General features: G+C 40.8%; 1 protein-coding gene across 1 annotated transcript; it reads left to right on the top strand.

The window, feature by feature from the left end:
- Positions 1 to 700: 700 nt before the first annotated feature.
- LOC130842979 (protocadherin alpha-9-like) lies at positions 701 to 16,214 on the top strand (the record flags this gene model as incomplete). The annotated part of the gene is given in 5 exon segments (XM_057719666.1): positions 701 to 717; positions 2,048 to 4,406; positions 9,155 to 9,167; positions 9,170 to 11,481; positions 16,149 to 16,214. Coding segments are annotated over 5 exon segments (4,767 nt in total), but the record flags the coding sequence as incomplete, so codon positions are not given.
- Between the last annotated feature and the right edge of the window lie 57 nt (positions 16,215 to 16,271).

Below are 16,271 nucleotides of genomic sequence, written 5' to 3'. Positions count from 1 at the left end.
TCTGTTATATATAAATATGACCAACTTAGAAGACAGAATATTATGAGAGGTATAAGAAATGTAAGTCACTCTGACTAGATTGAACAAAAATATCTGCCTGTTTCCCTTGTTGAAGGAGCCCTTCAAGAGTTATGATATTTTTAGTGGTTTTTAAATGGAGAATTTTCCTTTGGGAGAATATTAAGTATAATAGGTATTCTTCAGAACAGAGGAACTTAAGTAAAGTGCACAGAAAATCCCAAATGTGTCTGGACACAGGAAATACTCCATAAGTTAAAACATATGGCTCCCATAGGGAGGAGTATGAGATAAAGCAGGAAAAATAACATGAGAAAAAATCTCTTGGGTAATTTGAGTACTTGAGTAAGAAATTTTGACTCACCTCTAATGTCATTTGAAAGCTGTCAAAAGGTGTGAATCCATAGGGATAAAATGTGCTTTTCAGGAAGATGTCTGCCAGGATTAAAAGAAGGATAAATGGGGCTTCCTAGGTGGTGCAGTGGTTAAGAATCTGCCTGCCAATGGAGGGGACACGGGATGGATCCAATCCCACATGCCGCGGAGCAACTAAGCCTGTGCGCTACAACTATTGAGCCTGCGCTTTAGAGCCCATGAGCCACAACTATTGAGCCCATGTGCTGCAACTACTGAAGCCCACGTGCCTAGAGCCCATGCTCTGCAACAAGAGAAGCCACAGCAAAGAGGAGCCGGCACACCACAATGAAGAGTAGCCCCCACTCACCACAACTAAAAGACAGCCCATGCACAGAAAAAAAGACCCAACACAGCCAATAAAATACATACATACATATATACATACATACATAAATTTATTTAAAAAAGAATAAATGGAATTGTGACAAGATGATGCAATAAGAAGCTATTGCAATAATTCAGGATAGCAGCAATATTTAAAGCTCATTTAGGCAGATGTTAAACTTGGAAAGCATTAGAATACATATGTAATTATTTTATTTGCAGTTGGAAACATGGAAGTGAAACTTTCAAGAAAACTTGCTCTGTTAAGGAGAACTAAAAAGGATAAAACACCCCAAGCTTAATGAAAGGACTGCTTTAAGTATGACAGATGAGTACCAACATTTAGCTAATGAAATAAACATATCATAACGTAAATAATCTAAATCATATTGTTGATTGTGAAAACAGGTGGATATTCATAAAACATGTGACTTAGAAAGGATGAAAGGAATAAAGATATGAGTACCATAAACTCCTGAAACAGAGCATATAAATTATAATGAAAAGAGTAATTCAGATTACTTCTTCTTCAAAAAGTTCACTTAATAAAAATTCTTCCTTTTCAAAAATACCCCAAGCCTACTCTTATTGTGCTTTCTTGAGAAAAGTATTTGAATTAGTTGCTTATATTCCTGGCTTCCCCAAAACAAACAACCTTTCTACATTTTCCTTCCATTAGATTCTTGAGATCCTAGAATCCTAGAGAGACCAGGAATTTTCTCAACAGAAATCTAAGAAAATGGAGTTTCCTGAAATCTGAACAAAGGATTTTAAACCTTAGGGTTGCTAACATAATTTGATTTGTCACTTAGAGTTTTATCTTCTTTTTAAAATATTTTGTAAAAACATATTTTAAAGGCATGAAGAAACCACAATTATGGTCACACTATATATTCAGAAGTTCAACTCCCAAGAATTCCTTCAGCAAGCTGAGAAATATTGTCCTATACTTTAACAAAAATAAAGGAAAAATTTAGAGATTGAAATAAAACTTTGCATGTTATTAATATAAAGTTGATTTTTGTAATTTGTACTTGCTATTTGGGCCACATGATGTCGCTCTTTACCGTGAAATTCTCTCAATTCAAGGCAAAACTAAGTCATCTCTTTTCACATTGGAAAGAGTCTCCAACCTGTTTTAGTATCCGGAGGTTGAACAATGGCGAACACATCAGGATAATAAAGAAGGGATAAGAAGATTCCTCTAAATTTTGCCACAAGTGACGAAGATTAGAATAAAACCCCAATAATTTGAAATGTGCTCAAATCTAGGCAACTCGGGGAACTGGCAACTACTGCAATTTTTTATGCTTCTCTCACTCTGGGAGACAGGAAGCGCCCAGGTCCACTACTCGGTCCCGGAGGAGGCCAAACACGGCACCTTCGTGGGCCGCATCGCCCAGGACCTGGGGTTGGAGCGGGCAGAGCTGGTGCCCCGCTTGTTCCGGGTGGTGTCCAAAGACGGCGGGGACCTTCTGGAGGTAAATCTGCAGAATGGCATTTTGTTTGTGAATTCTCGGATCGACCGGGAGGAGCTGTGCGGGCGGAGCGCGGAGTGCAGCATCCACCTGGAGGTGATCGTGGACCGGCCGCTGCAAGTGTTTCATGTGGAGGTGGAGGTAGAGGACATTAACGACAATCCTCCTGCATTCCCGGGAGCACAAAAGAATCTGTTTATCGCGGAATCCAGGCCGCTTGACTCTCGGTTTCCACTAGAGGGCGCCTCCGACGCAGATACGGGAGAGAACGCTCTGTTGACTTACAGGCTGAGCTCCAATGAGTATTTCTCTCTGGACGTACCAACCACCGACCAACAGGTAAAACCTCTCGGTCTTGTATTACGCAAACCTTTGGACAGGGAAGAGTCTCCGGAACTTCATTTAGTGCTCACGGCCACTGACAGAGGCAAGCCTGAGCTGACTGGTACCGTTCAGTTACTCATCAAAGTGCTGGACGCCAATGACAACGCTCCAGTTTTCGATAGAACACTCTATGCGGTGAAATTAGAAGAAAACGTTCCCAATGGAACGTTGGTAATTAAACTTAACGCCTCAGATTCAGACGAAGGCTTGAATGGGGATATTATTTACTCATTCTCTAGTGACATTTCTCCCGGTATAAAATGTAAGTTCTACATAGACCCCATAAGTGGGGATATTACAGTAATAGGAGATATCGATTTTGAAGAAAGAAAAGCTTACAAAATTCGAGTAGAGGCTATCGATAAAGGCCTCCCACCCCTGGCTGGTCACTGTACAGTTCTTGTGGAAATTTTGGACGCTAATGACAATGCTCCAGAGTTGACTGTCACTTCCCTGTCTCTTCCTATCTCAGAGGATGCTCAGCCAGGCACAGCCATCACCTTGATTAACGTGTCTGACCGAGATTCTGGAGCGAATGGTCAGGTGACTTGCTCACTAACGCCCCAGGTCCCCTTCAAGCTAGTATCCACTTTCAAGAATTATTACTCCCTGGTGCTGGACAGCGCCCTGGATAGAGAGAGCGTTGCGAACTATGAAGTTGTGGTGATCGCGCGCGACGGGGGCTCGCCTTCGCTGTCGGCCACCGCCAGCGTGTCCGTGGAGGTGGCCGACGTGAACGATAACGCGCCCGCGTTCGCGCAGCCCGAGGTCACGGTGTTCGTGAAGGAGAACAACCCGCCAGGCTGCCACATCTTCACGGTGTCGGCGCGGGACGCGGACGCGCACGAGAACGCGCTGGTGTCCTACTCGCTGGTGGAGCGGCGGGTGGGCGAGCGAGCGCTGTCGAGCTACGTGTCGGTGCACGCGGAGAGCGGCAAGGTGTACGCGCTGCAGCCGCTGGACCACGAGGAGCTGGAGCTGCTGCAGTTCCAGGTGAGCGCGCGCGACGCGGGCGTGCCGCCTCTGGGCAGCAACGTGACGCTGCAGGTGTTCGTGCTGGACGAGAACGACAACGCGCCCGCGCTGCTGCCTCCAGGGCCGGGCGGCGCGGCGGGCGCGCTGAGCCAGCTGGTGGCGCGGTCTGTGGGCGCGGGCCACGTGGTGGCGAAGGTGCGCGCGGTGGACGCGGACTCGGGCTACAACGCGTGGCTGTCGTACGAGCTGCAGCCGGCGGCGGGGGGCGCGCGCAGCCCGTTCCGCGTGGGGCTGTACACGGGCGAGATCAGCACGACGCGCGCCCTGGACGAGGCGGACGCGCCGCGCCAGCGCCTGCTGGTGCTGGTGAAGGACCACGGCGAGCCAGCGCTGACGGCCACGGCCACCGTGCTGCTGTCGCTGGAGGACAGCGGCCAGGCGCCCAAGGCCTCCTCGCGGGCTTCGACGGGCGCCGCTGGCGCGGAGACGGCGTTCGTGGATGTGAACGTGTACCTGATCATCGCCATCTGCGCGGTGTCCAGCCTGTTGGTGCTCACGCTGCTGCTGTACACGGCGCTGCGGTGCTCGGCGCCGCCCAGCGAGGGCACTTGCGGGCCCGGGAAGCCCAGGCTGGTGTGCTCCAGCGCGGTGGGGAGCTTGTCTTACTCTCAGCAGAGGCTGCAGAGGATGTGCTCTGGGGAGGGGCCGCCCAAGACCGACCTCATGGCCTTCAGCCCCAGCCTTCCTCCGTTCCCAGTTTCAGAGGATGTTGGCAAGCATCAAGATTTAAATGTTGATAATTGCACGGAAGTAAGTCCATTTATATTATATTTAAAAATATTTATGATGAAATTTTGTAATTACTTTGAAAGTACTTCACATTTATTTTTCTTTTTATAATATAATAGCACAATTTCACAGTTCAATATTTAAACATTATTGTGGTTTATTAATATGTAAAATTAATCGTTATTTCCCCCAGATTCATTGAGACATAGTTGGTATATAACATTGCATATAAGGTGTAAAACATGATGATTTTGATACATGTGTATATAGCGAATTTCGTTTCTATTTCTCAGTGCCATCAGACATTATTAACCATTCTCCACAAGCTGAGTTTCTACTGAAATTCAAATTTTCCTTGGATGAATTTCTTCTTACTGAATATGATTTTATCCTTTGTCATACCTAACTTTTTGAACACTAACATCTAATGTATATGTATTCTTCCAAATAGCATTTATTTTTCATGACTATATATTGTATGTACTTTTTAACTTTATTGCATATGCTAATATTTAAATATATTATCTGGTGATTAGTTTTAGTTTACTCACTTAAGATCATAGTCCATCCATTTTCTCTTCTTTTCTTTCTTAGGTTGGTATATAGATATGGATATACAGATATATCTATAACTTTATATGTACTATATTTATATAGTGTTTCTCTATTTGTATTTTAAGCAGCTTAAAGAATAATAATTTCTTTTCAAATTTTAAATGTTTCCATTTTAGTTTTCTTCCTATATTTATTACTGGTCAGATAAAAATAAAAACGAGAATTAACTGGGGACTCCGTGCTTTCACTGCCCCGGGGCCCAGGTTAGATTCCTGGTAGGGGAAATAAAATCCCACAAGACAAACAGCCAAAAAAAAAAAACCCCACAAATATTTAATACTCCTTACAATACAATATCAAAGAGAACATTTTACCACATCCAGATACACGCTTTACTATCAGATAATTTTTGTCATGTCAATAATTTAACCTTTTTTGAGGATATAAATATAGTAAATAATTGCTTTTAGACTGATAAAAATCAGTCTCTTCGTTCTGGTGTGCAGGTTTCTCATTGAGGTGGCTTTTCTTGTTGTGATGCACGGGCTCTAGGCAATCGGGCTTCCATAGTTGTGGCATGTGGGCTAAATAGTTATGGTCGAGGGCTCTAGAGTGCAGGCTCAGTAGTTGTGGCGCATGGGCTTAGTTGCTCCGATACATGTGGGCTCGATCTTCCCAGATCAGAGATCGAGATTGAGATTGAGATCTAACCCGTGTCCCCTGCATTGGCAGGTGGATTCTTAACCACTGCGCCTTTTTGTCTTTCTAAAATCTTTCTTCTTGTAACTCTTGACCTGCCTTGATATTAATTAGTCCTAGATTTTGAGCATCTTCCTTTGCAGAGAATGGTGGAATTTAATGGAATGGAATGAAGGTTTTCTGGAATTCTCAATTCTTATAATTTGTTATTTTCTTAATCTTTTTATCAATTATGATCAGCAGTGTAATCATTTATTTTTAAATTAATTTTATTAGAGTATAGTTGCTTTACAATATTGTGTTAGCAGTGTAATAATTTATTAACTCATTTTATTTCCTTTGCTCAACTGTAAGTAATCTGAAAGCAGTATTACTCTGTGATTTATTTTATATTTCTCACAATGCCATCAGTGCCTACATTTTATTTGGTTATTAAAAGAATGTGACATAAAAGGAATAATTTTAATTTTAGTCCTCAACTTAAATGGCTGTGTATTGTTATATATGCTTATTTTTACTGTACTGTTTGAATCAAATATGGAGTTTTTTCCTTGTGAAACTGATGGTACTCTTAGATTTCCTATTCCATGCCTACCTGATTCTCAGGTATAGCTTTACTCAATTCTCCTCCTAAATGTTTAATTCATTTTTTTAAAAAAATCCTTAATTAGAAATGAAGACCCATTCCACCACCTACCATTTATTTGACAACTCTCATCATTTCAATCATTTTAATTCTTTGTTCCGCCAACTCTCTAATTGATATTTGAATTTCATTTTGAGGGTGTGCTTATCACAAAGAGGAAATCAATATCTACAATTACATTTCAATACTTTTCACTATTCTATCAATGCAATGCTTTTAGCTATTAAATATTTCTTAAACTGAATGGTACCAGGGCTCAGTTATTAAATACTGTGGTCCCTGAAGCTTCATGAATTAAAATTCCATCTCTACCAGTTTTTCTTCATATAGCCTTTGATATAAAGCACTTGTTACTTCAATTCCTTGGTTTCACATCCTATGCATGATGAGTATAAATTTTTGAATCAAGTAAGTATCTATAAAATTTCTTATAAAAAGTATGGCAAGTACTATGTGCATAACAAAACTTAGTTACTATTATTCAAAGGAGTACAAGGAGTTCATAATTGGAAAAACAAAAACTTAAATGTTGGAAAGTCATTATGACCTTCCATGTTACTTTCATTTTATGTAAAATTTATCTCTTGTGAAAGTATTTTCAGGTTAACCTAGAATGCCTCAGTGTTTTGAATTCTTTGTGATAGATTTAAAAATTCATCTAAAAGTCAGTTTTCACAGGTTTTGGAAAGTCCATTAGCACTATGGGTATAGAAAACCTTTTTGGATCTAGAAAGCTATTTAGATAAAATTTCCTCAGGGAAAGTCTAGACTATCTCGTATTGACAGTGATGTCTTTTTGCATACTTATAAATTGCTTCAAATCAGAAGTATGAGCAGGTGTTTGAAATCTTTGTTCTTTTCCATTAATAGTGTTTTCTCTTCCTTAAAAAGAAATACACACTATGTTTTGTTGATTTAAAAGTTCGTAGTAGTTACTTCCTACTAACCAAGGAAGTAAGCCATTTATATATAGAGTGTTATAGAATAATTTTTAAAATATAGTCATTAGTCTTCATCAAACATTAGTAGGACCCTTAGAGGATTCCAAGACCATGTCAGCATGCCAGAAACCACTGAATTATCAAAACCCAGCCTCTGACTTCAAAAAGTTTCAGATTAAAAATATATGAGTCATAAAAGGAAAGACAAGATGTTATAACAGACACAAAAGTGGGGCTGCAGTTGAAAGAAAATCATTCTTCATTTGCCTTTTCAAAGAAACAATTGAAGGGGCATGGTGTTTTCAAATGGATAAGTTTCCCCTACACATTTCTATGAAGGAGAAAATTAAGCAAACTTGAAGACACACAGAGACCTTAATGTGACTGGAAACATGGGATAGTCCACTGTGGTTAAAACATATGGTTCACATAGAATAAAGGGAAAAAAGTGATATGAAAATATCTCTTGATTTTGAGTACTAGACTAAGTCTCTGAGTAGTAGATTAAGAAATTTGGATTCTTCAGGAGTGAATTGGGAACTATCAAAAGATTTTGAGGAAAGAAGTCAACACCGTGTTTTGGAAGGTTGGATGGAAAGAAAATCTAGGAAGCTACTGCAATAATCAAGGATAACAGCAATTAGTTAAAAATGCTTCTTAGCCAGGTAGCTGTAGGAATATGAAAGAAAAGAAAGATATACAGAAACATCAATGGCACCATAAACTGTGGTAATTTTGCATTTACCCTTTAAAAATTTTTTTATTTTATATCGGAGTATAGTTAATTTAAAACTTTACTCTTGAGAAGCACTAAAAACTACATGTAATTAATCTACTTGCAGTTTGGAATGAGAGTAGAATTCACAAGTGAACTTTCCTTGTTAAGTGGATATCAATACTGAGGAAAGAATACCAAGCATAACTTCAAAACCAGAAATTGGCCTACCTACTAAGGAGGAACAATAACGATTAAAATATATTATGAAAAGAAATAATGAAAATTAAATTGGGGATTTTTAAAAGAGATATTCATAAATATTAAGCCTTGGAAAAAACTGAACTATATAGATATAGGAATGCAAATACATTTCTGGAAACAAATTATATGAATTCTAATAAAGAGAAAAATATAGAAGACTTTCTCCATACACAATATAGTAAAGCAAATTATTTTCTTAAAATATTATACATATATTCAATTCATACAATTATTTAAGAAAATACCCAACTTGTTGCTTAATTTTCTAGATTTTTTTTCAGACATGAGCAAGTTTCTTTTTCATCAGTAGGGACTCCTAGAAACCCCAGAAAGTCATCAAAATCTTCTACACAAAACCCTAAATATATAAATGTGGGAGATCCTGAATTACACAATGAATTTTCCAATTTAAAATTCCTGGTTGTTTAATCATTTTTATTGTCACTTCATTTCCATGATTATTTTTAAATTGTGTGGAGCATTTTCTCAGGTGACAAAAAACCTACAATTTTCATTTATACTAAACTTTTAAAGGTACTTAGTTCACGAGAATGCCTCCAATAAGACAAATGTTGTCCTCAATTTCATCAAGGATTGAGAAAAAATTCAGAGAATGAAGTAAAACTTTTCCGGATAATCGTGTAATGTTTATTCACGGAATATGTACTTACTTTTTGGGCCACGTGATGTCACTCTCCGCCGAGAAATTCTCTGATACAAGACGACAGCCATCTTTTAGGCTTTGGAAAGATGCCTCAGTCTTTTATTGTTTCCTAGTTCAGAACAATGACGAACACAACAGGATGGGACTGAAGGGATCAGAAGATTTCCCTTAGTTTTGAGAAATTTTTCGCTAACCAGAAAAAAGCTCCGGTATTTGAAATGCTGTGTGCAAGTCGAAGCAACCAAAGGGACCGGTATCTACTGCTACTGTTTATCGTTCTCACAGCCTGGAAGACAGGGAGGGCCCAGGTCCACTACTCTGTCCCGGAGGAGGCCAAACACGGCACCTTCGTGGGCCGCATCGCCCAGGACCTAAGGCTGGAGTTAACAGAGCTGGTGCCCCGCTTGTTCCAATTGGATTCCAAAGGCCGCGGGGATCTTCTGGAGGTAAATCTGCAGAATGGCATTTTGTTTGTGAATTCTCGGATCGACCGGGAGGAGCTGTGCGGGCGGAGCGCGGAGTGCAGCATCCACCTGGAGGTGATCGTGGACCGGCCGCTGCAAGTGTTTCATGTGGAGGTGGAGGTAGAGGACATTAACGACAATCCTCCTGCATTCCCGGGAGCACAAAAGAATCTGTTTATCGCGGAATCCAGGCCGCTTGACTCTCGGTTTCCACTAGAGGGCGCCTCCGACGCAGATACGGGAGAGAACGCTCTGTTGACTTACAGGCTGAGCTCCAATGAGTATTTCTCTCTGGACGTACCAACCACCGACCAACAGGTAAAACCTCTCGGTCTTGTATTACGCAAACCTTTGGACAGGGAAGAGTCTCCGGAACTTCATTTAGTGCTCACGGCCACTGACAGAGGCAAGCCTGAGCTGACTGGTACCGTTCAGTTACTCATCAAAGTGCTGGACGCCAATGACAACGCTCCAGTTTTCGATAGAACACTCTATGCGGTGAAATTAGAAGAAAACGTTCCCAATGGAACGTTGGTAATTAAACTTAACGCCTCAGATTCAGACGAAGGCTTGAATGGGGATATTATTTACTCATTCTCTAGTGACATTTCTCCCGGTATAAAATGTAAGTTCTACATAGACCCCATAAGTGGGGATATTACAGTAATAGGAGATATCGATTTTGAAGAAAGAAAAGCTTACAAAATTCGAGTAGAGGCTATCGATAAAGGCCTCCCACCCCTGGCTGGTCACTGTACAGTTCTTGTGGAAATTTTGGACGCTAATGACAATGCTCCAGGGTTGACTATCAAAACGCTGTGGCTCCCTGTCAAAGAGGATGCACAGCTGGGAACAATCATTGCCCTGATCAGCGTGATTGACGGAGATGAAGGTGCAAATGGTCAGGTGACTTGCTCACTAACGCCCCAGGTCCCCTTCAAGCTAGTATCCACTTTCAAGAATTACTATTCATTAGTGCTGGACAGCGCCCTGGATAGAGAGAGCGTTGCGAACTATGAAGTTGTGGTGATCGCGCGCGACGGGGGCTCGCCTTCGCTGTCGGCCACCGCCAGCATGTCCGTGGAGGTGGCTGACGTGAACGATAACGCGCCCGCGTTCGCGCAGCCCGAGGTCACGGTGTTCGTGAAGGAGAACAACCCGCCCGGCTGCCACATCTTCACGGTGTCGGCGCGGGACGCGGACGCGCACGAGAACGCGCTGGTGTCCTACTCGCTGGTGGAGCGGCGGGTGGGCGAGCGAGCGCTGTCGAGCTACGTGTCGGTGCACGCGGAGAGCGGCAAGGTGTACGCGCTGCAGCCGCTGGACCACGAGGAGCTGGAGCTGCTGCAGTTCCAGGTGAGCGCGCGCGACGCGGGCGTGCCGCCTCTGGGCAGCAACGTGACGCTGCAGGTGTTCGTGCTGGACGAGAACGACAACGCGCCCGCGCTGCTGCCTCCAGGGCCGGGCGGCGCGGCGGGCGCGCTGAGCCAGCTGGTGGCGCGGTCTGTGGGCGCGGGCCACGTGGTGGCGAAGGTGCGCGCGGTGGACGCGGACTCGGGCTACAACGCGTGGCTGTCGTACGAGCTGCAGCCGGCGGCGGGGGGCGCGCGCAGCCCGTTCCGCGTGGGGCTGTACACGGGCGAGATCAGCACGACGCGCGCCCTGGACGAGGCGGACGCGCCGCGCCAGCGCCTGCTGGTGCTGGTGAAGGACCACGGCGAGCCGGCGCTGACGGCCACGGCCACCGTGCTGCTGTCGCTGGAGGACAGCGGCCAGGCGCCCAAGGCCTCCTCGCGGGCTTCGACGGGCGCCGCTGGCGCGGAGACGGCGTTCGTGGATGTGAACGTGTACCTGATCATCGCCATCTGCGCGGTGTCCAGCCTGTTGGTGCTCACGCTGCTGCTGTACACGGCGCTGCGGTGCTCGGCACCTCCCAGCGAGGGCGCGTGCGGGCCCGGGAAGCCCAGGCTGGTGTGCTCCAGCGCGGTGGGGAGCTTGTCTTATTCTCAGCAGAGGCGGCAGAGGGTGTGCTCTGGGGAGGGGCCGCCCAAGACCGACCTCATGGCCTTCAGCCCCAGCTTTCCTCCGTGTCCTGAATCTGTAGATTCAAAGAGAGACTCACAAGCTTCTTTGAACTCCTCTGGAAAGGTGGGTAGCTGTAATATTTTACCTATTTGTGTATGTATTCATTTAGTTTTGAAAAAATTTAAATTATCCTCTAAGTTACATTAAAATAGTTTTTATCCATTTATTCTAGTTCTGCCAGGATGTTTTAAAATCATTTGCAGAAAGTGAATACCCTAACTTTATAAATGACTTTTTTGTTTTGTTTTGTTTTGGTGTCCAATAGATAATCGTTATAAACCATACATTGAGCATATATTTATTGGGGCTGAATCCATGTTATTTCAAACCTTTTGTGGGAGTCATATTGAATTCCTAATCCATTGCTGCCACTGTACCTGAAATGTATTAGATGAAAACAAATTCAGTCGTTACACTTTATGTAAATGTCAACACCAGTCTATCATTTATTTATATCTAAACTATGCATGGTATTTTAGTGTAATTCTATTGCTTTTAAGCAATCCCATAACAGATATGTACAGTAACTGTTACCTTGTTAAATTTGTAGTTTTCTACCTTTCTGGAGACATGGTGGTCAGCACTAATTAGTGTCTGTAGCTTCAATGAGTAACTTCCTCTATACCTAGAAAACAGGCACTTTACTTTAGGAATCTAATTTTGACAATAAGTGTTTCAAGTATAAGTCATTCCCACTCATTCAAAATATGTTTTTGTACATTGCCTGGCAAGGTAGTTCATAAGAAAAGTTTGATTAAGAATCTTTTCTACACTTAGAAAATTTCTTGAAATTCATGGTTTTTTTAAAAAATTAATTAATTAATTATATTATTTATTGGCAGCATTGGGTCTTCATTGCTGCACGCAGGCTTTCTCTAGTTGCAGCATGAGGGGGCTACTCTTTGTTGTGGTGCGTGGGCTTCTCGTTTCAGTGGCTTCTCTTGTTTCGGAGCACAGGCTCTAGGCTCGCCGGCTTCAGTAGTTGTGGTGCACGGGCTTAGTTGCCCTGAGTCATGTGGGATCTTCCAGGCAGGGCTTAAACCTGTTCCCCCTGCATTGTCAGGTGGATTCTTAACCACTGTGCCACCAGGGAAGTCCCCTTGAAAGTCATGTTTTATCTAATAGTGGAGAAAATACTTCCTGACAGGTACTTTCCTCCCTCAAGAAGACTTTCTCCTTTTATTAAAATTTTCTGTTAGTGATATAATGCTCCGGCATTAAAGACGTACCTACGTTATGCACTTTGAATTCTTTTGAAATTAATTGTCTGCAACTTAAGCAGTTTATATGAGGATTTACTTCCTCTTTCAATATTCCCAAAGGCAGAAATCTGGAGATGAGGTTGTGCACCTTTAAACTTATATTCCTGGATTGTGGCTTGTGAGTTTCAAATTGGTTCTCCACACTATCTTTAGTCCAAGCATTTATTTTCTAATTTATAATTTATATTTTTTAAAACTTCCTTTATCTTTACATTGCATTTTTGTAATGTGATGTTTCTACTCAGGAATTTTATTTTTTATTGTGTCAGGTATTTTACAAAGTATTTCTTATTTAAAGACTCAGCAGAGTAAAATCAGAGTGGCCTTGAGAATAGAACCACAATATAACCATGAACATGCAAGTAAAAATCACTTAAAATAAAACATTTTGGTACTCTTTTTTGTTTCTCTCCAAAGAACACGTTTGGCAAATGCTACAAAACAGTCTATATTTTTCCACTTTACTCCTTTCAAAACTTGACTATTCTCTGAACTCCTGTCATAAAACCTGTCTATCAGCACAACTTACCTTAAATCCTTGCTGTTTTTCAGTTTCTATATGTCTCTTACACTTGGGCCCAGGTATTAGATTATGTTATATGGATTGAGGGATGCTAGAAATGTCATTTGCTCACCCCCCCCCAAAGAAAACCTCCCACCACTTCTCTAGTATCTTAGAGGTAGTATTGTTCATTAAGTACTTTTAATTAATTAATTAATTAATTGGCTGCATTGGGTCTTCGTTGCTGCTCTTGGGCTTTCTGTAGTTGGGGAGAGCTGGGGCTTGCAGTGTGCAGGCTTCTTATTGTGGTGGCTTCTCTTGTTGTGGAGCACAGGCTCTAGGTTCTCGGGCTTCATTAGTTTCGGCACATGGGCTCCATAGTTGTGGCTCAAGGGCTCTAGAGTGTAGGCTCAGTAGTTGTGGAGCACAGGCTTAGTTGCTCCACAGCATGTGGGATCTTCCCACACCAGGGCTCGAACTCATGTCCCCTGCATTGGCATGCGGATTCTTAACCAGTGCACCACCAGGAAAGCCCATTAAGTACTTATTACACCTTCTATAATTATAAAATTTTTTTTGCTCTGGCTTATTTCATATTTTTAAGAAAGCAATTAGTAATTATCTGACATTGGGTAAGAACTGGAAGATTGTAGGTGATTCATAAATTACAATTTTATGTAAAATATCAGTGGGGGAATTCCCTAATTTTCCATTCAAAATTCTGATAACTACTTTCAAAAAATAGACAATTTATAATTATAAATTTAATTCTTTATTATTGAGAGCTGTACTGATATAATAGGTAATTTAGTCCCTTATAGTAATGTTTATTCCTTCCCAGAATATGGGCTTTCATCATAAGCAAATTTACAAACCAGTGAACACCTTAGTAATGAATTTATCTTTTGGGTCATCAGGAAGCATGAACACACTGGAATTCAGGGGACTGAGGATTCAAAACAGCTGGGAAGTCCAAAATAAAGAGGTGAAACCTTGGAAGACCCTTTAGTGGTTTGCCTAATAACTGCCCCTCTGTGCACCTGTAGGTAACATGCCTCAATTCAAGCCAGAATCATGAGACCAATAATAAAGTTACCCTATACCGGTTCCTAAATTGTAGTTTCTAGATAGGGCTAACTAAGCTATAACGCAATCTCAGACATTTTTGAGAGTAAAAGGGGCACTATACAAATGTATACAAGACCACAGACAAACATAGAGCATATTCCAGTCAAATTGGGGTCTCTGTTCAGCCTGTCCTCAAACCTGATAACGCTAACTGCATTAGCAACATCTGGGGATCTTATTGAACATTCTTGTTCCCAGACAACACCACAAATTTCTGAAATCAGTAGTACTGGCAGATTTGCATTTTAACAAGCATTCCAGGTGATTCTTAACCAGCTGGAGTTTTAGATGCAATAGCCCTATTGAGTTGTTTGGGAAACAAGTTGCTATTATTTGGCCGGATGTAATTTAATTCCACTACTTTTTATTCATTATTGGAGATTCATATTGGGACATTTATATTATTACCTGGTTAAAAAATGATCATTAATAGCAATGGAATTTAGTTTATATCATTACATTGTGTTGAGATGATTAATCAATAATAAACTTATTTTTAGACGCCAGATAGTAGCTTACACTGAACATTGCTATTGTGAATGGACAAATTAACTCATTACATTTTAATTCCTACTTATAAGAAAAGTAAACCTTAAAATCAGAATTTAGAATAGACTTTGACACAAGTCATTCTAAAGGAGTAGAGGAGTATAAGAACAGATTTAGTAGCACACATACATTGATGAATCAAGTGACCCTTGTTCCTGTGGGTTTTCTATTTTTAAGTTTTTTGAACTTTCTTATTTATAAATGTTATTCTATTTTTCAGCTCTTAATAACCAAAAGTGTTCAAAATTATTGATTTCTTTTAAAAATATATTTTATTAATGATAATATTGTTAAAGTAAGAAATTAACCTTTGGATAATATGTAAGGTCCTATTATTAAGTTTTCCTTTTTTGGGAAAAAGAGAAACTTCAAGTTTTATCAGTAGCATAGATATATTAATGGAGAATTTCAGTTACAAATATTTGATTTCAAGAATTTTGAGACAGAGCAAATATTTTTACTGCAGAAAATGAAAAACTTTATTGACACATAAATTTATTAGATAATACCAAAAGTGCATATTTGGAATATTTGAATAAATATAACAAAGATGAAATTAGTTGTCTCTAAAAATGGAAATCATAAATTTTTGAGTTATTCTATTTTGAATCATAATAAGGTTCTTGTTACCCATCTAAGATGGGTATAAACAAGTGAAACTTCCCCCTGTACAATTGATTTCTCAATAAAAACACTTCTCTGTTTTCTTAAAGACAAGAACACCACTCACCTGTGCAGTAGCAATTTATAAAGGCTTTATAGAGAAACACTATTCTATAGGTAATAATTTTTCCCAAGGAGCCAATTTTGATCTTGAGCATTATGAAAACAATATGGCTAAACTGAGGCCTGAGAATAATTGCCATTTATGAAACACTCTCCTTAAGGTACTATCCTTGGCACTTATATCATAATTCATGCAAACCACCATATTATTATTAATATGTTATGAATGTTATTAACGTGGAAACTGAGACAGAGAGAGGTTATTTTCCCCAAGTCACACAGCTAGTAAGTTGGAGACTAGGAATTGGAATGGAGGAATTTCTGATGTTGAATCCTGTGATCTTCTCTCTACATTCTATGTGATGATTGGAATTTAGAAGTTACAAATACCTCACAGAGAACTGATGCTTGAGATTTGTGTCTAAATAAGGCTTTTTAAACATCAAAATAATGACAAAGTGAGGGGAATTGAGTGTTAGAACTTGAAGAGACTGAAATTGTTATCCAACAAAATGCTAGCACGCTCAGTATTATACAGATATTAAGGATGTTTTCAATTTTAGCTAATGACAATCGTGGTTAAAGAATTACTTCTCTGTGATTCTCCACTCAAGAAAATGCTGTACTAGAGATTGGAAATGATTATTATTATATACAAAGGAAACATAATGTGAGTCTTTGAAAAT

Source organism: Hippopotamus amphibius, chromosome 1 (genome assembly GCF_030028045.1).
Source record: "Hippopotamus amphibius kiboko isolate mHipAmp2 chromosome 1, mHipAmp2.hap2, whole genome shotgun sequence".
NCBI classification, from domain to species: Eukaryota; Metazoa; Chordata; class Mammalia; order Artiodactyla; family Hippopotamidae; genus Hippopotamus; species Hippopotamus amphibius.
Note: the sequence above shows the minus strand (reverse complement) of the source record. Positions and strands in the feature narration are given on the sequence as shown.